At 42.5% G+C, this 26,074-nt stretch overlaps 1 protein-coding gene across 11 annotated transcripts in view; it reads left to right on the forward strand.

Annotated features, from left to right (window-relative positions):
- Positions 1 to 19,863, forward strand: part of LOC143301586 (uncharacterized) — a 70,028-nt gene extending 50,165 nt beyond the window's left edge. For all 11 annotated transcript variants that reach the window (XM_076615971.1, XM_076615973.1, XM_076615980.1 and 8 more), the window contains 8 exons: positions 3,646 to 3,719; positions 4,960 to 5,141; positions 7,592 to 9,052; positions 12,389 to 12,442; positions 15,653 to 15,755; positions 16,154 to 16,260; positions 16,841 to 16,896; positions 18,274 to 19,863. In XM_076615971.1, the coding sequence (XP_076472086.1) occupies positions 3,646 to 3,719; positions 4,960 to 5,141; positions 7,592 to 9,052; positions 12,389 to 12,442; positions 15,653 to 15,755; positions 16,154 to 16,260; positions 16,841 to 16,896; positions 18,274 to 18,286 (2,050 nt within the window). In that variant the 3' untranslated portion in view covers positions 18,287 to 19,863. The remainder of the gene's footprint in view (positions 1 to 3,645; positions 3,720 to 4,959; positions 5,142 to 7,591; positions 9,053 to 12,388; positions 12,443 to 15,652; positions 15,756 to 16,153; positions 16,261 to 16,840; positions 16,897 to 18,273) is intronic.
- The last annotated feature ends 6,211 nt before the right edge of the window (positions 19,864 to 26,074 follow it).

Here is a 26,074-nt window from a genome sequence, read left to right on the forward strand (position 1 = left end):
GAAAATAGAGTATGGCTGCCTAAATAGTGAGGTAGATTCAGTGTGGGAGTTGCAACCCACAAATGCAGAGAGAAAGAAGGAAAGTGTTGTGTCAAGTGAGTGATGGCCTAGAGTTGAGTGATGGCCTAGAGGTAACGCGTCCGCCTAGGAAGCGAGAGAATCTGAGCGCGCTGGTTCAAATCACAGCACAGCCCCCGAAATTTTCTCCCCCTCCACTAGACCTTCAGTGGTGGTCTGGACACTAAGCATTCGGATGAGACGATAAACCGAGGTCCCATGTGCAGCATGCACTTAGCGCACGTAAAAGAACCCACGGCAACAAAAGGGTTGTTCCTGGCAAAATTCTGTAGAAAAATCCACTTCAATAGGAAAAACAAATAAAACTGCACACAGGAAAAAATACAAAAAAAATGGGTGGCGCTGTAGTATGGCGACACGCTCTCCCTGGGGAGAGCAGCCCGAATTTCACACAGAGAAATCTGTTGTGATAAAAAGAAATACAGATACAAATACAAATACAAACACAACAGAAAGAAAAACAAGACTCCCCACAGCCAGTGACATACCACTGGGATTTGATTGTGGTGTCAGTGTTCAGTGCTTTCTGGTGTTCACTAAGTTAATAACGCATAGGTGGCTTTATTTCTTGATAGAGTCACTGAACTAATAATGAACAAGCGACTGATTTTCATATTACTTCTCCAAATTGATACTGAATAGGTGAGTCAATTTCTGATAACATCACACTTGTTCACAGATTTTTTATATAGCAGTAATGTATTAGTGCGGCTGCCTTGTGTTAATGGCCTTTGATGTGCTGGAGTTGTTGCTCTTCCTGTTAGCAGTTAGATCATTCTTTGAGTGTGTTGTGAGTGTTTGTGCACATTTCACAGAACAAACCAAAGAGCAGTAAATTGGCACAGACACACACACACACACACACACACACACACACACACACACACACACACAAACACACATATGCATGCACATATACACACACGCACACTTGTATCCACGCACTTGTGTGCATACATGCATGCATGCAGACAGGTACACGCACATTAATACATGCACCCGCCCCTCCCCTCCACCAACACACACACACACCCGCCCCCCCCCCCCCCTCAAAACACACACAGAAGTTAACACTTGGATCAACAGTCATGCAGCATTCATACTCACACACAACACACAACCCCCCCTAAGCCCCCAATGTCCCCCTGCCTCCCCCCTTCCCCACACACACATACACATGCGCACATATAGTAGCACTGCACTCAAGTGTACATACCATCCCTTCCCCACCCCCACTGCTCCTTCCCTCACACACACACACACACACACACTCACACACACACACACACACACACACACACACTGTACACATTCTGTCTTTGATTTTGCTTCTTTGGAAGGTGCCAGTTGTGATACTTTTTGATAAATATCTGTGCATTCTGTTGATAGACATTTGTGCATTCCGTTGTGTATCTTTACCTGTGTTACACAGGAAAGATGAATTCATTTTATCCCCTCCCACCCCCCACCTACCACCCTCAACACCCCCACTTTTTTTTTTCTAGATGTACATTGCTTGTTCATTTGTTAATTTATATTCAGTCTTTGATGGGTAATTTTTATATATTTCTTGTGTCATACCTAGGCTTTCCTTAGTCAGGGTAATCTTTCCTTTTTCTTCAAGAAGTTTTGGTGTTATGGAGAGCATGTAGCAAGTCAAACAATTTCCTGAACATCCGTGGTTCTTTTGTCTTGAGTTTGGAAGATGATTTGGGTTGTTTTTCATTTACATTCACTCTCTATGCCTGTCTGTTGTGTTGTGATTTTTATTGGCACTGAAAGCCTTTTCCTCTGTTTTGTTGTTGTTGTTTTTTTGTGTGTGTGTTTTTTTTTTTTTTTTCTCACTGTTAATGCACTGTGCTGTCACACTGTAGGCCACGCACATGAAATATGTTCCCATTCTTGCATTGGTCAAAATGTTAGCCAATTTCATTTGTTGTTGTTGTTGTTGTTGATGTTACTCGGAAAAAAAAAAGAATATTAACAATCTAGTATGCAAAACTGATGAATCATACTAATGTCACATAGGTCACCGTGCTGTAGATGTACAACAGAATTATAAGTCTAATCACTTAAGATGCGAAAAAAAAAAAAAAAAAAACAATGAAAGAAGCGGTTGCTTTGTGTGATTTGCCTGCATGATCAGTTAGGCTAGATAGGTGTAACTACAAAGCTACGTTTATCTTTTTGTTAGAGCTCTTTATCAGTAGAGTTAGTTAAGGACTGGTGTTGTCATTTTCAATGAGCGGCATATCGTTGAAACATTTTGTTAGGAATACGGATTATTGTTTATCTGTTTCATTCCAAGTAAAAACTAAGTGATCTGATCACACCCAGCCAAGTAATTTTCAGGCCTGTGAACGCTGAAAGAGGTTTTAAGTCAGAAAAATAAGCAGTGATGTTCTCATTTTCTGAATCGATAGCTGTAACATTTGGTGTGCATGTTATTAAATCATCACCGGAGCCTGTTTGTAAAGTGTAAATTGAATAAAACTGGTTAGTTTGTGCAACGACAAAGAAAACAAAGCAAACAAATTGGGACTGAAAATAGAGTCTGAGACCTAGGTTTCTTTTTCCGTAGTTTCTGCTGGTACACACTCTTGTCACGGTGAACCATGAGGTGCAGGAAGATTTAAGACTTTGTTTAATTCAAGACAAACTTAAACTGGTTAGTTTGCGCAGTGACAAAGCAGAACAAAATAAAACAAAACAAGTTGGAATTGAAAACGGGGTTTTAGACCTGAGTTCCTCATTGTGCAATCTCTAAGAGTAAGTACACACGCCATGAGGGACATGAGTCTCTGTGATTACACACTTGTATCATGAGGACCATGAGGTACAGGAAGTGATAAGACCTATCTCCCTTTGTTAGAGGAAATTCAGACAAACCAGTTTTGGTGCGATAGTACTGAAAGTAGGGGTTTGAGACATGTCACTTGTTTTACAGTCTCTGTGAGTGAGGACACACACTCACGCCATGAGGGACTTTGGGATGAAATGTGTTAATGTGAATGGAGTGAGAAAGGAAAGGGACAGGGATATGTTATTGTCATTATTGTTATCATCATCATCATTAGTAGTAGTAGTAGTATCATTATCATTTTAAGATAAAGCACTAAACACCTATTTTTATAGTAGATACCAGTTTTATCTGTAAACCATTTATGTACATTATCAGTGAGGAGATCATTGTAAATGGTCATGATCATCCTCTGTTAAGAAGAGCTTTTATTAAAATACCAGAATTTTATACAATGGTTTTGTGTGCGTAATATATGTCAGGAGGTGATTGTAAATAGTCAGGATCATTCTCTTTTGAGAGGGCGTATATGAAAATATCTGTAAAAAGCAAGAATACTTCTGTGTGTAATGTTTGTGAGGGGATAATTGGAAATGTCCAGTCATGATCATACTCTTACTTATAAGAAAGAGCTTAAAAGTAAGAGCACTGCTGTCTTTGTTTTCTTTCATAAGAGATCCAGGTTTGGTCATGTGATTCTGTGAGAGAGAGAGAGAGAGAGAGAGAGAGAGAAGGAACTACTGAGGATGTTGTTTCGTGGTGTGCAGGTCTGTCCAGCCCTCCAGATCCCCAGCAGACAGCGTGAGACTGGATGAGGACCAGCTGATAGCGGAACAACTCAGTCAGTCCCATGCATGGTTTTCTGGACTTTCCTTCCTGATTTTGGCGGCGGTTTATATATATATATATATATATATATATATATATTTTTTTTTTTTTTTTTTTTTTATATACTTCCTGTTTTTGTGGATGTTTTTTCCCATTTTGTGGATGTTTCTCCCTGTTTTGTGGATGTTTCTCCCTGTTTTTGTGGACTTTTCTTCCTGTTTTTGTGGATGTTTCTCCCTGTTTTGTGGATGTTTCTCCCTGTTTTGTGGATGTTTCTCTCTGTTTTGTGGATGTTTCTTCCTGTTTTTGTGGATGTTTCTTCCTGTTTTTGTGGATGTTTCTCCCTGTTTTGTGGATGTTTCTCTCTGTTTTGTGGATGTTTCTTCCTGTTTTTGTGGATGTTTCTTCCTGTTTTTGTGGATGTTTCTCCCTGTTTTGTGGATGTTTCTCTCTGTTTTGTGGATGTTTCTTCCTGTTTTTGTGGATGTTTTTCCCTGTTTTTGTGGATGTTTCTTCCTGTTTTGTGGATGTTTCTTCCTGTTTTTGTGGAGTTTTCATCCTGTTTTGTGGATGTTTCTTCCTGTTTTGTGGATGTTTCTCCCTGTTTTTGTGGATGTTTCTTCCTGTTTTGTGGACTTTTCTTTTCTTTCTGTTTTTGTGGAGTTTTCTTCCTGTTCTTTTTTCTTCTTCTGTTTTTGTGGACTTTTTGTCTTTTTTTCTTTTTCTTGTCCTTCCTTTTTGTGGACTTTTCACTGTTTTTTTTTTCTTTTTGTGGACTTTTCTTCCCTTTGCTTACTTGTTTCATTGTTTGATCTCTATTTGATTTTTTTTTTTTTTTTTTTGGGGGGGGGGGTGCGGGGGGGGGTTTGCTTTTCCATCGGTAAACTGTCTTTTCTTTCTTTGTTCCATGTGCAAGTTTGAAAAATGTTAGAATGCTGGAAGTTATTTCAGATGAATGCAAGAATTTGCTATTTTTAGTTTGTAGAATGCATGCAAAATATTCCTTTAAGAAGATACATGTTTTAATAACACATGACTCATAGATCAGATAATTTTCCCTTTCCCCCCCCCTTCCTTTTGCTCAGCAGCCATTACTTACATCACAAAAGTTAGTTTTGTTGTCAACTGCAATTGTATGGTTTACTCTAAGTTGACATCTAAGCATTCTATGTCTTTCTCTTATTGAGATCATAGAGTATTCTGTACACTGTATCCACACACACATGAGCACACTGTGTTTTGCCTGACCACAGGTCGCGCCGCGCTGCTCAAAAAGACGACGACAACCACCACGAACGCCACTCCCTCACCAGACTACCCTTCCCATCAGTCCTCTACCGACAGTCATGTGATCTCCACACAAGCGGAGGTCCACTCCGACTCGGACTCCTACCACGGGAGTGGGGTGGACGTCCCTCCGTTGCATGCAGAGGAGGTTGGTGGGGGGGGGGAAAGGGGGGATGGTGGGATGCAAGGGGGTCTGTTTGGAAATGCTGCTTCAGGGCTGTTCCGTCCCTGCCTTCCCTCCCTTGTTGTGTCTGTGTGTGTGTGTGTGTGTGTGTGTGTTGGAGAGTTCCTGGATGTTGTGATCCCTTTTTGTCCTCTGGCTTTCTGTGTTGTACCCAAATTTCTTGTTGTGGTTTAGCTCTCTCTTTGTGTTGTGGACAGTCCTCTATTTTATTTCCCCTGTTTGTGATTTGTAAATCTGGTTGTTGTTTTTTTAAGTACCGTAAAGTTCAGTCTGTTGAGCGCACTGGTATATAAGCCGCACCCACTAAATTTTGGAGAAAAAAAAAGCCGCACCGGTTTATAAGCCGCACTTATTTCAGGTACCGGAACACATACTGATACTACAGAAAAGCTGTTGATACTGTAGGTTATGAAATAAACACAAGCGGGAACAAAACAAAGAAAAGCAAGCGAAAATACTGCTAGTGCCACAAAAAAATAATAAATAAACACAACGAAAATAAGATCCATAATTTAGGGATAGTCACATTTATTCAATGTCATCCTGCTCACTGAATCCACTAAAATCTTCATCTTCCGTGTCCGAGTTGAAGTGAACCAGCACAGCTTCCTCCGCCATCTTGTCACTGACTTCAGCCTCGCTTTCACTTCATGAACATGAAGGTGGAGGTCGCTGCTGGTTCGTCGCTTGCACTGTCGTCTGCTAGGTCGATCGCCTTCAATTTGAAGGCTGCATCATATGCATAATGTTGTGTTTTTGGCATGATGAGGGTGTACGCTTGAGCAGAGTCGAACTGAATGCTGATTTGAAGGCTTTAATGTGTGCGGATTTGATTTATAAAGCATGAACAGTTAGCACACTATCCTGAAGCTCATCCAAAAATTCATGGACAGAAATCATGATTTTGGTGAGTTGAAGGGCAGCTAAGAATAGAGAGAACGTGACACTCCCGGGATCGTTAAAATCCTCAAATAAGCCGCATCATTGTATAAGCCGCAGAGGTTGAAGCTGGGGTAAAAAGTCGCGGCTTATAGACCGAACTTTACGGTACCTTTCATAAGTCACCAGTACCTATGTTGGTTCTTTAACTATCACTTCCACTTTTGTAAAAGAGAATGTATGAAAACAGAAAACAAATATTTTTCACAAAATGGTGGAGGGCAGGAGGGGGGGGGGTGATTAAAAGTGGAATAGAGAATGATGCATCAGCTGTGAATTTTTTTTTTAAGGTGCAATGATAGGGGTGAAAAGCTGATTTCAAAGAAAAAATATAACTGTATCAACCTTTGTCAGCAGATCATGAAGTGAATGTGAATGTCGTATATCCTTGTGTTTAAGTTGAGAAACTTCTTCATTGTATAATTCATTTTTTTATGTGCATAATTAGAAATCGTGATGATAAGAGGGATGCGTGTTATCAGATTGAAATCATTGACGATGTCTTAATGGAATGACTATTTTAGGATCTGTGTTTGAGAGGCAGTTGTAGGATTCACTTGTAATTGTCATTGCGAGGTACACATGATCATTGAGTATTTTTAGTTTCTTTATTTTCATATTTTAATCTGACTCCCAAAATTCCAGTTGTTAGACCTGATGTGTTTAGCACTTCTACACTACTGAGACGTTAGATATTTGATTGATTGCTACATCTATTTATGTGCATGTTTTAGTTCATTAGCAAATTTATAACTGGTGTAGGGCTTGTTCATACCAGAACGGATTCATTCTTTGAATTAATATGGGGTTGGTTTGGTTTATCATGGATTCATTCATTGGATTAATGTGGGGTTGGATCAGTTCTAATCTCTGAATTCATTTCTTTTTAACTATTTTTCTGGACCTACAGGTCAGCTCCATTGCAAAGCTTTCTTACAAAATGTTTTGTTACACTGGGATTCAATATGACTTTCTGCTGGGATGCAGAAAGGTAGTTCAAGCAAAGTATAAATGAGTCTGAATGAATTAGATGGAATTTAAAAAAAGAAAAAAAGTTTCAGTGAATGAAGTGATCCTCATTGAACACCAGCTTCTCATTAATTCTATCATCAACGAGCCCAGCTTTTGAGATGTAGCATATGATTTCATGCATGGTAGGAAATGTACACTGACAATTATGGGTTTGATATGAAGCTGACCTGTAGCAGATTAACAGTGTGAAGGGAATCTTTGGTGTTTACATGTGAACTGTAGTCTTGCTGTTAAATAGTGTACATAGGTGTAGATTTGTCTGTATGTGCATGTGTTTGTGTTTGCACATGACGTTTGTGCATGCGCACATGTGTGTCGCACGTGTGTGCATGCAGAATGTGTGTGTGTGTGTGTGTGTGTGTGTGTGTGTGTGTGTGTGTGTGTGTGTGTGTGTGCACGCTCACTCACTTGGTGTCATGGTGGATGTTTCCTTCTGCATGCAGCCTCCCTCAGCTGACTTTCCTCCCACCCTAACCCCCTCATCCTCCCGGCCACACTTCTACCCCACCCACACCCACACCCACCCCATCCCCTCCCCCTCCCCCACCCGCCACACCCCCTCCCCTACAGCCCCAGCCCTCCCCCTCCTCCACCCCTTACCTGACAACCTGGACACACCTGTCAGGGGCCAGACTGTCACCTCCCTCACCTTCCACACCGCACCCACCTCCACCCCTGAACACCTCACCCACCACACCGCACCCACCAACACCGCTACAGAGACTGACGAATCCCCCTCTGCACCCTCCCCCACGGACACCCCCACCCCCACGCCCCTGTCCCTGCCCGAGGACCTGGGGGATCCAGTGCTGCGTGCTCTGCGCCGACCCGTCTACCCCCGCGACTGTCCGTCCTGGGTCGTGCCCCGCATGCACTTTGACCCCCCTGAGGACGACCTCAGTGAGTCCCACCAACACGCTGAGTATGCTGAACATGTTCATAGTGGGGAGGAGAGGGGAGAGGTGGGAGGAGGTACAGGAGACTTGCAGGCTGGTGCCTTGGTTCACAATGTCGGTCATGTAACTGATAGGTTCCAGGGTGGTGATAGTGGTGGCAGACCCCATCCTCCCGTCTTCATACCCCCTCCACCCCCTCCCTCCTCTCCACCTCCACCCACCGTCTCTGCTTCTTTGTTTATCAGTAGAGACCTCGTCCCCGATTCCTTGAAGATGTCCCCAGCTGTTTCAAGGACCTCCTCCACCTCGGCACAGGCCCCTGATGATGCCTTGGAAGCAGTGTTAGAGTTTGGGTCAGAGTCTGAGGAGTCCACTCACGGTGGTGGAACTGAGGTGGAGGAGTTCAAAGCAGAGGTGAACGATGTCCGTCAGGGAAACGGCGACATCGCCGACTCTCCCAAGGTGACAGGGTTCTCTGAGCAGTGGGGACAGGAGGCACCTGTGGTGGCGGTGGCCTATGGGGTCGGCAAGGAGATGTCAGCACAGATCCACACTGCAGGGACAGAGGTGACGATGGATCATGACCTCCCCCTCCCTCCTCCACCACCCACCTTTTTCTACGATGACGATGACGAAGAAGACCGCGGCGACAAAGAGGTAGCCTCTTTCTTGACGCCGCACACACGCGCTGACTGTGACGTGACCGACCAGATGACCAACGTTCCCCCGCTGCCGTCCGTGCACCCACCTCCCCCACCCACACAGACAGGCACCTACTCACCACTGCCACCACCCCCACCACCCCCACCACAGCCAGTGGGTTCCCTCCCTGTCCCCCGTCCCCCTTCCCCCACCCCCTCCCTGGTTCTGAGCGGGGCGGCCGCAGTGTTGGCGGCGAGGCGGGAGGTGGAGGAGGAGGAGGAGAGGTCCCCTCGCTTGCTGGGCCCCGCGGAGCCGGGCTTGAGTGTGGGGGCTGTGGGGGGTGTGCACCAGCGGCTGGCTGCCTGGGTAATCAGCTTCTGTCATCATCATTAGCCCCTAGCTTTGTTTATCTGTGTGCCGTTCCTCACAACTCATCACTCTGGGTGATCAGCTTCTGTCGTTCTCGTTAGCCTCTAGCTTTGTCCTTGTGCCGTTCCTCAAAGACATTGTAACTATTTAAAAAAAAAACATGCTGCTGTCATTTCCAGCCCGTAAGGTGATACTGCACATAAGGTCCACCTCCTGATTTTAAAGAAAAGGCAATTTTGAACACATACAAGCAGCACACAGCTATTAAGCCACTGAAAGTCACATCTTTCCTATCAATTGGGGCAGAATGGCTCTGTTGACCACAGATGTTGTTTTTTGAGGAGTAACATCATCTTTGCTTGTTGACTCAGATTCTGTGGTGTCTTCTTCTCATTTATTCTGTCATCATTTTTTTTTTTCCATTGCTTGGTACAGTTTCTACCATTCAGAAGTCTCTCAGTCAAACTTGTCTTGTTGTCAAACCCCAGGGCATTAACTTAACCTGAACTGGATTTCTGTCTGCGACCTTTGTTTCCAGTGTTGGCCACCATCTTGCTTGGCATTTTCAAAACAATTTGCAGTTTTCTTTTACAGGCATTTAGTTCATTCTTCAGATGCTGCTTTTCTTTCCCACCTTTAGGGCAAACTGTGGTCACGTTCACTTTAAAATTTGATTTGGTGTCATATGTGATTTGGTTTTATTACGGTACAAAGGTGAAAATTATCAAACTCAGAGAATTCTTAAGTGACTAGACTGAAGCATGTAAGTGTAGGTATTCAGTGTGATTGTATGCCTTTATTGTGATGAAGTGTGTTGTCAAATATTGAGTTTGTTGTCAAGTGTAAAACGTGGCACCAAGTAGTGGTCAGAATTTAGTTTTTAGACAAATAGCGTGCATGCGTACAGCCAGTAACATACAGGGGTCAGGTTTTCTTTTTTTTTTTAGAATTGCGCCTTAGAGGCTGGAAATTACAGTACATACAACATCTGTATCCATATCTGTTCTTCTCTGTCCAAGAAGTGTTCAGTTCTCAAAAGTAAAGAACAGCAGCAGCTTGTCAGCTTTTGCTTTGAAAGCAAGTGCACACAATGCATCAAGACAATGAATCTTACTGATTTCTGTCAGCTTGTGCACGGGTGATTGAAAAGGACAGAAAAACAAAACATTGAAAGAAAGTTCTTAATCACTGTTTGTTTGTTTGTTTTTACTCTGTATCTATTACGGAGGTGTGTACAAATAGACCAGAAGCAGTAAGCATTATCGGCATGATGAAGTGTACCCTTGCCATGTCAGGAGCAAAGGTTCTTGTTTGTCTTTGTTGTCAAGGTAATCAGCGTGCGTTGTTTTTAGTGTAGCTGCATACATCACCACATCTTCTCAATCTTGTTATTGACTTTGTTGTCAAGGTAGTAATTCAGTCTAATATCATCATCTTAGATGAACAGACTATAAATAAATAAACGAAACGATTATCAAGGTAGTCTACATCACCATGTCTTCTCCATCATGTTATTGACTTTGTTATCAAGGTAATCAGCCTGTGTCTTTTTAGTGTAGCTACATACATCACCAGGTCTTCTCCATCGTGTTATTGACTTGTTATCAAGGTAATCAGCCTGTGTCTTTTTAGTGTAGCTACATACATCACCAGGTCTTCTCCATCGTGTTATTGACTTTGTTATCAAGGTAATCAGCCTGTGTCTTTTTAGTGTAGCTACATACATCACCAGGTCTTCTCCATCGTGTTATTGACTTTGTTGTCAAGGTAATCAGCGTGTGTTGTTTTTAGTGTAGCTACATACATCACCAGGTCTTCTCCATCGTGTTATTGACTTTGTTATCAAGGTAATCAGCCTGTGTCGCTTTTAGTGTAGCTACATACATCACCAGGTCTTCTCCATCGTGTTATTGACTTTGTTATCAAGGTAATCAGCCTGTGTCTTTTTAGTGTAGCTACATACATCACCAGGTCTTCTCCATCGTGTTATTGACTTTGTTGTCAAGGTAATCAGCGTGTGTCGTTTTTAGTGTAGCTACATACATCACCAGGTCTTCTCCATCGTGTTATTGACTTTGTTATCAAGGTAATCAGCCTGTGTCGTTTTTAGCGTAGCTACATACATCACCACGTCTTCTCCATCGTGTTATTGACTTTGTTATCAAGGTAGTCAGCCTGTGTCGTTTTTAGCGTAGCTACATACATCACCACGTCTTCTCCATCATGTTATTGACTTTGTTATCAAGGTAGTCAGCCTGTGTCATTTTTAGCGTAGCTACATACATCACCACATTCATTCTCCTTCATCCTCTACGTGGTTATATTTGCCAGTCATGATCGTAGTCTGGGTGAACAGAACAACATTTTGGCAATAGCTTGTCAGTCACTTTACAGTTTTCCACTATCATTCTTTAGGTATTCTTTTTTCTCTTTTTTAAAAATTTTTTGATGGAGGTGTATTATCATAACAGCTTTGATCATCATTATCAACACAGCATCATCATCAGCTTATATCCACAGCAGCAGTAGCAGCAACAATAGCTACACAGTGAACAACTTCTGGGAGCATTGCATGTAGACAGGAATACTATAGGCTTGTTTGGTTAGACCTGAAAGCAATTGACTGTGCTAGACTGCGCTATGCCGCACACCAGTTGTTTGTAAAGGAACATACTCCACACACCCAGAATGAGAGTGTGCATGAGCATGAATGTGAATTGCTATGTGTTAAATTTGTTAAATTTGTTTTTTGAGTCATTCGGGGGAAAAAAAAGTGTGTATCTTATGACAGTAAGCTGTTTGATATTTATATATTTGAAATGGTGTTCCTTGAAATTTGTGTATTTGAATTGGTCTTCTTTCACTCACTCTCTCTTTTCTGCACTTTTCACACTTTCTTTGCACCTTGCAGTGTTCCCCCTCCCCCCCTCTGTCGAGTAGTTCAGTATGCTTAGAGATGCATATTTGAATATCCAACAACAATACTGGAAGCATATTTTGTGGCACATTTAGTTTACTTGTGTAGCATTCATGATTTTAATTTGTTGAGTATGTCTTCAGTGTTCACTTTTTTTTTCCAATCCCTGGTGCATGTGTCTCAGAAGAACTGAAATGTTTTCTATTTTTGCATGTATACATATACATGAACACAATCATCTCATTCCTATGATATAAAATGACATGCATGATTATGTTCACACTGACACGGACACATTGATACACACATACCATTACTCGGAATGACCAACATGTGTGATCGTAACAAAAGCTACTGGTACTTAATTATATGTCATCTGGTGAGTCTTTTGACGTTACGTGTATGTTGTGTTTCAGTTCAATCCTTTTGAGTTAGATGGGAGAGAGCTCAGGTCTTTCAGTTTTCCAAAGGTGAGTGGATTGTGTGTGAGGCAGTCAGGGTGTGTTTGGAAGTGAAGTGTTTCACTTGTCTTTGTTACGCTTACTTAGCTGTAGACCACTTGCTTAGCTGCGGACCACTTACTGAGCTAGATAAGCTGAGGAAGAGCTAGGTGGCTGGATGGTTAAGACGCTTATCTGCCAGTACATTGCCTGAGAGGGTGTTGGTTTGAATCCTGCTCTCACCCAAGTTTGACTATAAAATCAAACTGAGTGTCTAGTCATTCGGATGAGACGATAAACTGAGGCCCCACATGCAGCACACACTTGACACACTGAAAAAAACCCAAAAAACCCATGGCTACAAAAGTGCTGTCCTCTGGCAAAATTGTGTAAAATAAATCCACTCTGAGAGGAACACAAATATATATATGCATGTGCTCAAGGCCTGACCAGCTTGTTGGGTTATGTTGCTGTCAGGCATCTGCCTTGCACATGTGGTGTAGCGTATACGGATTTGTCCCGAACGCAGTGACGCCTCCTTTAGAAAACTGAAACTGTGGACCTCAAACACTGTTCCACATGTGGTCTTTCTAAAGAGTCGGGTTGTACCAGCATGTTGGGTTTATGCAAAGGTAAGGCATCCACGCCCCCGCCCCGCCCCCACTTTTTTTTGGTTTTTTTTTTCAAGCAGACATGGTGTTTCATATATGGATCAATCTGCATGCTTTGATGCCTACTTGAAATGAAAACTGAAACCATACCGGCATCACCTGGCTGATGGGAGGCAGGGAGAGTGTGGGGTGGGGTGGGGAGGAGGGAGAGAGGGGGAGAGAAAGAAGGGGGGTGGGGTGGGGTGGGAGGAGGGGAGAGAGGGGGAGGAGAAAGAAGGGGGGGGGGTGGAGGGGAGAGAGGGGGAGGAGAAAGAAGGGGGTATGGGGTGGGGTGGGGAGGAGGGGAGAGAGGGGGAGGAGAAAGAAGGGGGGGGGGTGGAGGGGAGAGAGGGGGAGGAGAAAGAAGGGGGTGTGGGGTGGGGTGGGGTGGAGGGGAGAGAGGGGGAGGAGAAAGAAGGGGGAGGTGGAGGGGAGAGAGGGGGAGGAGAAAGAAGGGGGTATGGGGTGGGGTGGGGAGGAGGGGAGAGAGGGGGAGGAGAAAGAAGGGGGGGGGGTGGAGGGGAGAGAGGGGGAGGAGAAAGAAGGGGGTGTGGGGTGGGGTGGGGAGGAGGGGAGAGAGGGGGAGGAGAAAGAAGGGGGGGGGGGTGGAGGAGGGGAGAGAGGGGGAGGAGAAAGAAGGGGGGGTGGGGTGGGGAGTAGGGGAGGGGAGAGAGGGGGAGGAGAAAGAAGGGGGGGTGGGGAGGAGGGGAGCGAGGGGGAGGAGAAAGAAGGGGGGGGGGGAGCGAGGGGGAGGAGAAAGAAGGGGGGTGGGGGGTGGGGTGAGGGGGAGCGAGGGGGAGGAGAAAGAAGGGGGGGGGGAGGAGGGGAGAGAGGGGGAGAAGAAAGAAGGGGGTGTGGGGTGGGGTGGAGGGGAGAGAGGGGGAGGAGAAAGAAGGGGGTGTGGGGTGGGGAGGAGGGGAGAGAGGGGGAGGAGAAAGAAGGGGGTGTGGGGTGAGGGGGGAAAGAGGGGGAGGAGAAAGAAGGGGGTGTGGGGTGGGGAGGAGGGGAGAGAGGGGGAGGAGAAAGAAGGGGGTGTGGAGTGGGGTGGAGGGGAGAGAAGGGGAGGAGAAAGAAGGTGGGGTGGGGAGGAGGGGAGCGAGGGGGAGGAGAAAGAAGGGGGGTGGGGTGAGGGGGAGCGAGGGGGAGGAGAAAGAAGGGGGTGGGGTGGGGAGGAGGGGAGAGAGGGGGAGAAGAAAGAAGGGGTGTGGGGTGGGGAGGAGGGGAGAGAGGGGGAGGAGAAAGAAGGGGTGTGGGTGGGTGGAGGGGAGAGAGGGGGAGGAGAAAGAAGGGGGTGTGGGGTGGGGTGGGGGGGAGAGAGGGGGAGGAGAAAGAAGGGGGTGTGGGGTGGGGTGGAGGGGAGAGAGGGGGAGGAGAAAGAAGGGGGTGTGGGGTGGGGTGGGGAGGAGGGGAGTGATTGGGAGGAGAAAGAAGGGGGGTGGAGGGTGGGGTGAGGGGGAGCGAGGGGGAGGAGAAAGAAGGGGGGTGTGGGTAGTTTGCAACAACCATGTTGAGTCATTGCGTCTGTATTACACTTCAGTCATACAGATATCTCTGAAGTACGTCATTCAGGCTGCCATCCCTAGGGAAAAGTACTGGTTCTGCTTTCATGATTTTCAGGGAAACCAGCACCTCCACTTCCGTATGCTGGCACTGTGCAAAAATCACCAGTTTCGGTTTCTCAAGAAGGCATCACTGCGTTTGGGCAGATCCGTTTATACTGCACCACATCTGCTAGGCAGATGCCTGACGAGCACCTGAACCCAACGTGCTGAGTCAGGCCTTGAGTGCTTGAATATGTATTTGTGTACCTGTCAGAGTAGATTTCTGGGAGAAAGGGCGAGAGCGGGATTTGAACCCAGACCTTCATGGACTCTGTATTGGCAGACAAGACTATTAACCATTCCGCCACCTTGCTCCTTAAGTTAGTGTGATGAATTTTACGACAAGATCGCTAACAGCTTCTCTGTGGCGGCTGGCCATCAGCAAGTCTTTGTCACCCAAATATTAATGCGGTTGCTGTTCAGAGACATGTAAGAAATGGAGAGACTGTTATCAGTGATGAGATCTCCAGACTTCACTGACGTTTGTCCCTGAGTATGACTGCCTACATGGCAGGGGTCAAAATGGTCAGGTACCTAACGGCCCACTTGTGTATACAAGAGAACATGGGAGTCACAGCCCACAAACAAAGAAGAATAAAGACTGAAGTTTGTCAGCTGTAAATGATTGCAAATTGTGAAATTTGTGTGAATGATGAATGATATGGATACTTATTTAGCGCCTATCCTCAATCGGAGACGAAGCTTTAAGCGTGTAAGAGGAAGCCACAGATGAAAGAGGCAGAGGAAGAGGTGGGCAGACAATATCCAACAGTGGACAGGAATGTATTTGGCAGAATCCTAGAGAGTGGCGAAGGACAGAGAAAGGTAAGTGCAGGAGAGTGGTAGGCGTTGTTTTCACTGCTGCCCCAGCAGCATCAGCAGAAGTCAAGGGATAGGTGAAGGTGAATTTATTGCTGCTGTCAGTCAGTGTGCTGTGCGAAGACGTACACCACCAGTGTGTGTAGTGACGTTGTGCTCCGTGTTGTCAGGACCAGAGTCTGGGTGTGGCCATGGAGGGAGGTACAGGCACACCCCTGGCCGGCCGGATCGTCGTCGCTGCTGTGTTCGGTTCTGGGGCAGCTGTGGAGCATGGTGAGATGGCTTGTATACATGCACACACATACGTACATTCACATGCACACATTCATGCATATCTGCCTATACACACACACACACACACACACACATGCTCACAGACATGCACACAACATATGTTCACACATGCACACAACACATGTTCACACACATGCATGCGCATGCTCACCAGTCTGTGACATTAGTTCCTGTGTAAAATGACTGATGATTTGTGTTTCTTCAGATTGGTTCCTGTGTATAATGACTGATGATTTGTGTTTCTTCAGATTGGTTCCTGTGTATAATGACTGATGATTTGTGTTTCTTGAGATTGGTTCCTGTGTATAATGACTGATGATTTGTGTTTCTTCAGATTGGTTCCTGTGTATAATGACTGATGATTTGTGTTTCTCCAGGGCTTCAGACAGGCGATCAGCTGATGATGATAAACAGCAATAAACTGACCAACGTCTCAGTGACGGAGGCAGAACAGATTCTAGAGGACGCCTACGGTGGCACACAGGTAAGGCCTTCACTGGTGTTGTCCCGAGTGTTGGGTTTTTCTGGCTTGGAGATAGATGGCTCTCACTTCACCTTGAAACTCAGATGTGCTTTGACAGTTAGATCTAACTTTTGCTGCGTGCATGGCATTTTGTATTCCTTAGCTGTTAGAAGGGGTGAGGGAGAGGAAGAGAACCCTTTACACAGCGGCTGTACAACCAATATCATCTCCAGCTTTGTGGGTTGAAGACACCTTTAACATTTTTTACAGAGGCAACACTTCTGCTGTATCATGGGCTGAAATAGAACAAAGTGTGTATGTATGTATGTATGTGTGTGTGTGTGTATATACTTAACTGTGTATGTGTGTGTGTATACTTAACTGAGTATTACCAACTCACAGAAATGTAATGTTTGTAATGAACACATGAAATCAAAGTTTTGTTGCAGATGTTAGCTCTTATGATATGCCTTCAAGGTATGCATTCTCAAATGTCTTTGAAACTGAACTCAGTAGAATTGATGTATACATGCAATTGTTCACAAATTGTGTGAAGTGCATGTCATGAATTTACCAATCACTGTACTTGATGCTGTTTCAGGATATGATAGAAGTGGTCTATGCGCAGAGTAACTTTCTGAACGATGAGGAGTGTGTGTAAGTTTCTCCAGTGTTTGTCGCTTGTGTCTGTCTTTCTCTTGCCAAGAAAATGCTTGATCATTGTTCACTCTGTGAAAAACACAGTTGTCTGTGTCACATGCTTGTATTGATGGAGTGATGGCCTAGAGGTAACGTGTCTGCCTAGGAAGCGAAAGAATCTGAGTCACGGCTCAGCCGGCGATATTTTCTCCCCCTCCACTAGACCTTGAGTGGTGGTCTGGACACTAGTCGTTCGGATGAGACTATAAACCGAGGTCCCGTGTGCAGCATGCACTTAGCGCACGTACAAGAACCCACGGCAACAAAAGGGTTGTACCTGGCAAAATTCTATAGAAAAATCCACTTTGATAGGAAAAATAAATAAAACTGCACGCAGGAAAAAAATACAAAAAAAAAAAAAGGGTGGTGCTGTAGTGTAGCAACATGCTCTCCCTGGGGAGAGCAGCCGGAATTTGACACAGAAAAATCTGTTGTGATAAAAAAAGAGAAAATACAAATACAAAAATAATATATTGTTTGTTTTGGGGGGGATATTTTCTCCACCCGCCATGTGCAACATAGGGAAAATAGTAGTACTGAATTTTTGAACTGTTTAACATCATGACATAACAGTAAAAGATATGTTTATAATTCATCATATCTCCAAGTCGTTTGCTACAACAGTCTCTTTTCATGACAACATCATCGCAGTCGTTGCTTTATTCTGTCTCTTGGGCTGTTAGATATTGAAGCAGTGCCTATGTTCTTTTGGTTATTTCTCTGCCGTTTCTTGAAGAAATTACACACTAAGTTTGAAAACTGTACTTGACATGTAGGAAGGAAATATGTAGCTTTCACTTCCAGTGAAAATACATAGAATTGATAGAAGGGAAGATAGTTTTGTTCTCTGTTTTGTACTCTGAAATAATGTATAATTTGTCCAGTGTTGAATGATATATCTTCAGTCTCTGCAGTACTGAAATATGCTTGTTTCTTCTGTGCTCTGTTGGAATATGTAGTAGAACTTGTGCATCATTCAGAGATGCATCATATCTGTGCAGTATTCAAACATGATTGTTTCTGCTGTGCAGTATTGATATAATTATGATTGTTTCTTCTGTGCTGTATTGAAATATTTCTGCTGTGCAATGTTGGTATATGCTTGATTGTTCTGTGTTGTATTGAAATATAATTGTTTCTGCTTTGCAGTATTGATATATGATTGTTTCTTCTGCGCTGTATTGAAATATGATTGTTTCTGCTGTGTAATCTTGATAAATGATTGTTTCGTCTGTGCTGTACTGAAATATGATTGTTCCTTCTGTGCTGTATTGAAGTGCGTTTGATGTTTCTTCTTCCAGTGCAAACCTATCTTTTCTTTCTTGGTTCTTTCAGGACATACTTCTAACAGTGCAGCACCACAGTGTGGGGAGGGTCTGTGAGAGTCAGCGTGGTGATGCTGTGTGTGCCAGGTCTTCAGGATCGGGGGTTGAGGTTCAGATCCACGTCACTTCTTGCCACTGAAACGTGTTACAGACACTGCTTGACCCGGTGTCCCTGTGCTGACAGTCGTCTGTTGTAGTCTGTACTTACTGGCACTCAGAACACACACACACACACACACACACACACACTCACACACACACACACACACACACACTCACACACACACACACACACACACACACGCAAACATACATAAGTGCAAACACACACACACATACACACACACACACGCATACATGCAAACATAAGTGCAAACACACACACACACACACAAACATACACACACACACTCAACCCACCCCCCTGGTCCCCCCACACACACTCACACATACACCCACACGCACACATGCAGAAGTGCAAACAAACACATACATGGACACACACTCACATCTGTTGTTCACCTGTGAGTAATTTCTTGTCCATGACTATAACTGGAATCTTTCTTCCCCCAATGCGCATGCGTGCACATGCACGCACACAAGCACACGCACACACACACATCATACACTCATGCACTTGTAGTTTAGGAATTCTTCAGTTTTGCGTCTTTCCACTCAAAGTGATACTAGATTTTGGAAATTTTACACATAGTTTATGTTACATATATACATATGCTGAATCTTTTTAAAGTGTTGGTGTATATATATGTTGCTTGTTGACTATACTGCTTTCTCAACACATTATTTTCTGTCTGTTGTTGGTCAGATATAACCTTGGTGCACTGGCACAGGGATTTTCTGTCTTCACATTCAGCATTAAAATGAGGTGATATGATCACTGACTCAGTTCACTCGATGCGCACACTGCATGAAGATCTGTCCTCCAAGTCACAAGAATCGAATAAGTGATCGGGGATGGGCGTGTTACAAGAAACTCTTCCATTTTGTCGTGTGCAGTTACCGGCACCGTTGTACAAAAACAACAGTCAAGTATTAACCATGTAGGAGATGAAATATTTTTTGAATTTATATTAAAGTTGTTGTTTTTGTTTTTCAGTACTTATCATAGACCACCACTACAACCATTCCTACACACCACCCTACTTCCCTAATTATTCCACACAAGTACACCAAAGCATAACTATCACGATCATGATTTTCACGGCAGTTCTCGATCAAGACCTCCTCAGATTTCTTGTCCCAAATAGGAAATGGATTACACATAATCCTTTAAAAATCACTTCTACTGATCTTTCATTAAATATGATCAACAGTTTCTCATCTTTATTCTGTGGTAACAGTTTTGATGTGATAATCTAAAACTGTTGTTGAAAGTGACGTTTTGAATCCTTTTGTATCTCCATCATTATAATCTGCCCCTTTTTTTTTGTCAAGAAAATAACATCATATATGTTTTTTGTCAATGTTGTTTTTTTACGTTTGGAAAAAAAAAAAGAAGAGAAAAATCTGTTGATTAAAAAATATACTGTATGTTGGTGCTTTGTAGCAGTTTGTTTTCAATTAAACAGACCAATACCTACATATTGTCTCTATTGCAATCATAAAAATGTAAAATGTGAGAAAGTGTGAAGTAAGAGAATAAATGGAAACCATTCATGACACGATAAAACATGTTAGTGTGCATATATATATATATATATATATATATATATATATATATATATATATCGATTGCTTCATACAGAACCATCTAGGAGTGCTGGTACCCTTAAACATATAAAGTAGAAATATAATATGCTTCATCAGTCAGTGATCATGTAACTTAACCCTTCAGATGTCTATATATATATATATTACACATTCAAAAGCGTGTGTGTGTGTCTGTGTGCATTCACAGACATAAGTACTTGTTGACATGCACACAAGATTACTGGAACTACAGGGTGTGGACTAAATCCAAACATCAAGTGGGTCCTGATTGCTTTCATGAAACAATGAAAATGAAAACGCATGGCTTTCACTGTTATTTATCACATCTAATATTTCTTTTATTCAACAGATCCATCCATCAATATCAACAAAAGCACAAGACCTGTTCAGGTCAAAATTTATTTCCTTCTCAGCCATTTCATTATGAAAGATCCATATACTCATTTGAACAAAAACACAAACCACATTCATATAAAATGGATTTCCTTTTCCACTTTCTGCATTGATAGTAACAGATAAAGACTGATAAAAAAAAAAATCAATTAAATAAAAACTCACTAACCATGCTCACAGTATCACATTTTGACAAGGTAATGTTCATTTTCAATTAAAACATACCATAGAGACGTGTACACTGTCCTCCTACATGCACAATTTCAGAAAAAGATCTTGAAAGGAGAAAATGTTTGACTTAGAACTGATAAATCACAAAGCAAGTCTATTGTATTAAACAAAATCAGACACTGAATTCACACAAGGTCAAAGATGTACTGGAAAGATATGGAACTAAAAATCCGACTATTCTACTATATTCTGACGCTTGTGTGGAAAAATCACATATTTTCAACAGTACCAAAATTCAACTATTAAGAGTACTGCAAGATTCTACTATTTCAACACTAGTGGAGAAATAAGTAACCTAGCCAGATATCGGGTCCAAAATAGATTTGAATGAATATGAGGTAAGCAACTGGTGGAGAGAAAAGTCAACTGGCCTTTTGAGGAGGATAGACATTTTAAGCATCAAGGGTATCTCTTTGAATCAACTGCGAGAGAACCAAGAGGGTGGTATTCTTAATCATCCTTTATGAGTTAAATGGATGGACAAGAAATAATTTATTGCAGCAAGTTTTGTTTCCTCTGTTCTCAGCATTTTATTCCTTTGGTATAATTCTTTAAGTCAAAGACAGACACAGTCATGACATGCTCAAAAACATTATCTTCATTCACTTCAAGAGGATGTTATTTTCCTCGTCAGTTTTGGAAACGAGCATTAACATGCATCTGGCCACAATACACAAAGGTTTTCATGATCATACTTGAGATTAAAAAAAATAAAATAAAAATAATTTTTTTTAAACCCAACAAACTAAAGTTCAACTGTTTGCACTGGAAACCGTTGTCTGGTAGGATGTGGGTTCAAATCCCAGCAGAATACATTGTAACAAATTGGACCTTTTTTTTTCTTTATAACTTTTGGTTAAGAGAGCTCAAGTGAGAAGACACGGGAATACACATTTTGAGTGCCATCCACTTTGTAAATGGTTGTCTTGGAGCACGGCTCACACTTCATGACCAAAACCGCGGGTCACCTCTTTGTGTCTCAGTCTCTCAGATCTGGCTGACACCAGGACAGAAGTAGAAAGTGAACACAGATGACAGCCGTGCCATGTAACCCCAAACCTGGCTGCCTCTCCTTTGTGTTATGTGTCGCATTCTTTTGTCCTCACGGATCCTTTGTGTTATGTGTCATGTTCTTTGTCCTCACAGATCATTTGTGTCATGTTCTTTGTCCTCACAGATCCTTTGTGTTATGTGTCATGTTCTTTGTCCTCACAGATCATTTGTGTCATGTTCTTTGTCCTCACAGATCATTTGTGTCATGTTCTTTGTCCTCACAGATCCTCTGTGTTATGCGTCGCGTTCTTTGTCCTCACAGATCCTCTGTGTTATATGTCGCGTTCTTTGTCCTCACAGATCCTCTGTGTTATATGTCGCGTTCTTTGGCCTCACAGATTCTCTGTGTTATGCTTCATGTTCTTTGTCCACACAGATCCTCCACAATATAAAGGGTAAGAAATGTCCAACCCCGTGACCCTTCACACCTTCTTGTCATCATGGTGACCTTGACTTTGATCCGCCCTTCTCTCCCCCTCCCCATTTCCATGTCTGTGTTCAGTTCTCGACGAGGTCTTAAGGTCTGAAGATTCATGGGTGCTGTCAACACAAGGACTTCTTCTTCTTCGTTCGTGGGCTGCAACTCCCACATTCACTCGTATGTACACGAGTGGGCTTTTACGTGCATGACCGTTTTTACCCTGCCACGTTGGCAGCCATACTCCATTTTCGGGTCTGTGCATGCTGGGTATGTTCTTGTTTCCATAACCCACTGAACGCTGACATGGATTACAGGATCTTTAACGTGCGTATTTGATATTCTGCTTGCGTACACACACAAAGGGGGTTCAAGCACTAACAGGTCTGCACATATGTTTACCAGGGAGATTGTAAAAATCTCCACATTTCACCCACCAGGCGCCGTTACCGAGATTCGAACCCAGGACCCTCAGACTGAAAGTCCAACACTTTAACCACTCGGCTATTGCGCCCGACAACACAAGGACCATGTGTGACAGTCTTTGCAACAAGGAAGGGGTGGGGGGGGGGGGGGCGGAAGCACAAGCACTAACTCTGTTAGGTCTGATTCTATGACAAGGCAGTTGTTGTTGCTGTCAGTAAGGGTGGTCGTGCCCTTCACAGGCTGAACAAGACCAGACAGACACTGCTGTGAGCCACAGGAACAGACTCTGCAGCAGTTGAGGATCACCTCTGGGCGGTGGCCTCACAGCGACCTGACGTTGATGGCTCCCTGTGCATTGCTGGGATGGTGATAGGTCAACTGTATGAGAGACTAGATCAGTGAGCAGACACAAAAAGGAGGCAAGAAAAAAAAGCAAAGATACATGCCGTAAAATGTACAGACCTGAAAGTTACGTACACACCTGCACATACACACATACTTCCATCTTTTTTTTTCTATTTTAAAGTAAGGCATTACAGTATGTGGAAGTAAATGTGTATACACATTCAATACATGTATTTTAAAAAAAGGCAAATGAAAGTAATGAAGGTCAATAAAATAAATAAATAAATTTGACTGTCTCTCCCTTGGACAAGGGAAGCACTGTGGCAGAGTCGGTTCAGGCATTGAACTTCTGAATCAGTGTTGACCAGTGACCAGGGCTGGAGGCCTGGTTTCAGCATGGTGCTGTGTCCCTGGGGAAAGGCACTTCACCACCATTTTCCTCACTCCACCCAGGTGTGAATGGGTACCTGACTTTGGGAGGGAAAGGTCCCTGTCTTTCTATGCCAAGCCTTCGACACTGTGTATGAATTCACTGGCCCACTGGCAACGATAAAAAGCTATAGGAACTTTTAACATTTTACCACTAATCTTAACGTCACCAGGTTTCTTTCAGAATCTGTACAAAACCATTCTTAACATAAAATATATACAGTCTGGACTGGAGAACAACAGAAAAATGTGACATTCTGTGAACAAAAGCTGTAGTAGTACTACAGTATCCATGCACGTTACTGTACGTGTGTGCAAGAACGTAAACACGTCGCTATGACCAGCAAACTTGATTCTTTTTGCATTAGAATCAATCAAGAAATATGAACCCATCCCCAAAATGAAAAAAAACAGTTTAAATATACCAATTCCCAAAAGAATAAAAAAAATTTTAAAATTCCAGATTAAGCAGCAAACAAAACTGAACGACTACACTTCACAAAAACTGTGACTTATCTTACACCTGTTATCATATAACTAAGATATAGGACATGTGGTTTCATAACTCACAAAAAAGGGCTATACAAAAAACATGAACAAAATTCTATTCTAAACAAACAAAGATGTGTATGGAACAAATTCATCTGTGTTTTTATCTTCTTTTGCTTGGAAATAGTAGATTTGTTGAAACTTTGCTTGTCCTATATTGCCTAACAAACCTGAATTCCAAACCGGTTTCTTTTTCATTTGTTTTTCTGGGGTGAAACAAACCAAATAACCCAGAATCAATCTTTGTCTGTAACTTGAAGACATGTAATGAGTTGCGGGAAAAGAGCCTTGCTAAACCTGGGTGACGACAGCAAATAAAACAAGAGAGGCAAGGCCTTCAAGACTCACTTGTGATAAATTAAGTCCCCTAGCATTAATTACAGAGTAATTTCCCTTTTTTACTATCTGCACCAAAACGTTTGCAAAATAAATAAAAATTCCATGCTTAGCAAAAGAAGTTCCTGTTTGAACAAAAAATGATAATAATGACTCCTCTTGTTGTTGTGTCAGAATAAGAGGTCAAAGTGCCAAGTTTAGAGAATACAAAAAATATAAATATAACAGTAAATGCAGTTTGCATATAATTGGGCTTCTTTTTTTTATAATTTTTTTGTGCCCATCCCAGAGGTGCAATATTGTTTTAAACAAGATGACTGGAAAGAACTGAATTTTTCCTATTATTATGCCAAATTTGGTGTCATCTGACAAAGTATTTGAAGAGAAAATGTCAATGTTAAAGTTTACCATGGACACATAGACACACACACACACACACACACACACACAACCGAACACTGGGTTAAAACATAGACTCACTTTGTTTACACAAGTGAGTCAAAAATTGAAAAAAATGTACACCAGCAACTGGTGAATACATAGTGCAAAGCAAGGTAACATGAACACACAGCGTCATTCCATCGTGGAAGACAGAAGACACAATGTTAATTTCCAACAAACAATTTCAAGTTGGAACATTCTTTACATGGAAAGTATTTTTACCACAGACGCAATAACCATTTTTGACTTGTTTCATATACTGTACATACAAATTTACTGCATACAATTATAAGGATAGACTATGGGGCCTCTCTGAAGTTTATGGCACAACAGTCAAGTGTGTAAAGGAGAAAATCCGCAAGTCTAACCTAAGGCAACACTGGAATCTTAACATCCTAAGAACTATACGAAGAAGGCAAATAATGTTCAGTCTGCACAAACATGTACACATACAGACTGCCTCTCTATAAGAAAAAAAAATCCCACCTCATCTATTCTGTTTGAATGGTAACATGCTAGAAATCATGCGAGTCTTTATCAGCTTGAATGAAAACTGCCTCTATAAAAAATACCCATTTTCTTTCTGTTTTTAACTGATGTATATGGTGAAGGACAGTATAAATCATGTAATTTTGAGCTACTTCATTTTAACATCAGGCTCCGATTATGCATTGATGATGCATCAACAGTTTCTAAGAATAACTTCACATGACATTAAAAATTGAGCAGCCTTTACATATATTTCATTGATACTTCTCATCATCTAAAAAAACCAAAAAAAACCAACACAGAACCCATTCATTAACCATAGGATATTTCCAAGGTCATCTTGGTAAAACACACACAGTGTGGTAAAAATCAGGCCATTCTGAGTTAGCTTGAATGTAACTGCCTCTATAAAACTGCCATGTGTGGTAAAAATCATGCCATTCTAAGTTAGCTTAAATGCAACTGCCTCTATAAAACTGCCATGTGTGGTAAAAATCATGCCATTCTGAGTTAGCTTGAATGCAACTGCCTCTATAAAAAAAATGCCATGTGTGGTAAAAATCATGCCATTCTGAGTTAGCTCAAATGAGTCTGCATCTTTGTATAAAAAAAAAACCCAAAAAAAACACCAAGTGTGGCATAAATCTTGCCATTCTGAACCAGCTTGAATGTGACTGGGTTTAAAAAAAAATTCTTCTATAAAAAAAATGAGTTTTATTCAGTTTGAGCTACCATAGTGTCAGGGTCTTCTTGGCAATACACACAGGGAACAGGACAACATCAATAACGAAATAACCCCTCCCCAACCCAGCCAACCCCAAACAATACTGCAAATGCTAGCTCAGAACAGGACAACATCAATCAAGAAATAACCCCTCCCCAACCCAGCCAACCCCAAACAATACTGCAAATGCTAGCTCAGAACAGGACAACATCAATAAAAAAAACAACAACAAAAAACATACCCCCT

Source organism: Babylonia areolata, chromosome 27 (assembly GCF_041734735.1).
Source record: "Babylonia areolata isolate BAREFJ2019XMU chromosome 27, ASM4173473v1, whole genome shotgun sequence".
In the NCBI taxonomy this organism is placed as follows: domain Eukaryota; kingdom Metazoa; phylum Mollusca; class Gastropoda; order Neogastropoda; family Buccinidae; genus Babylonia; species Babylonia areolata.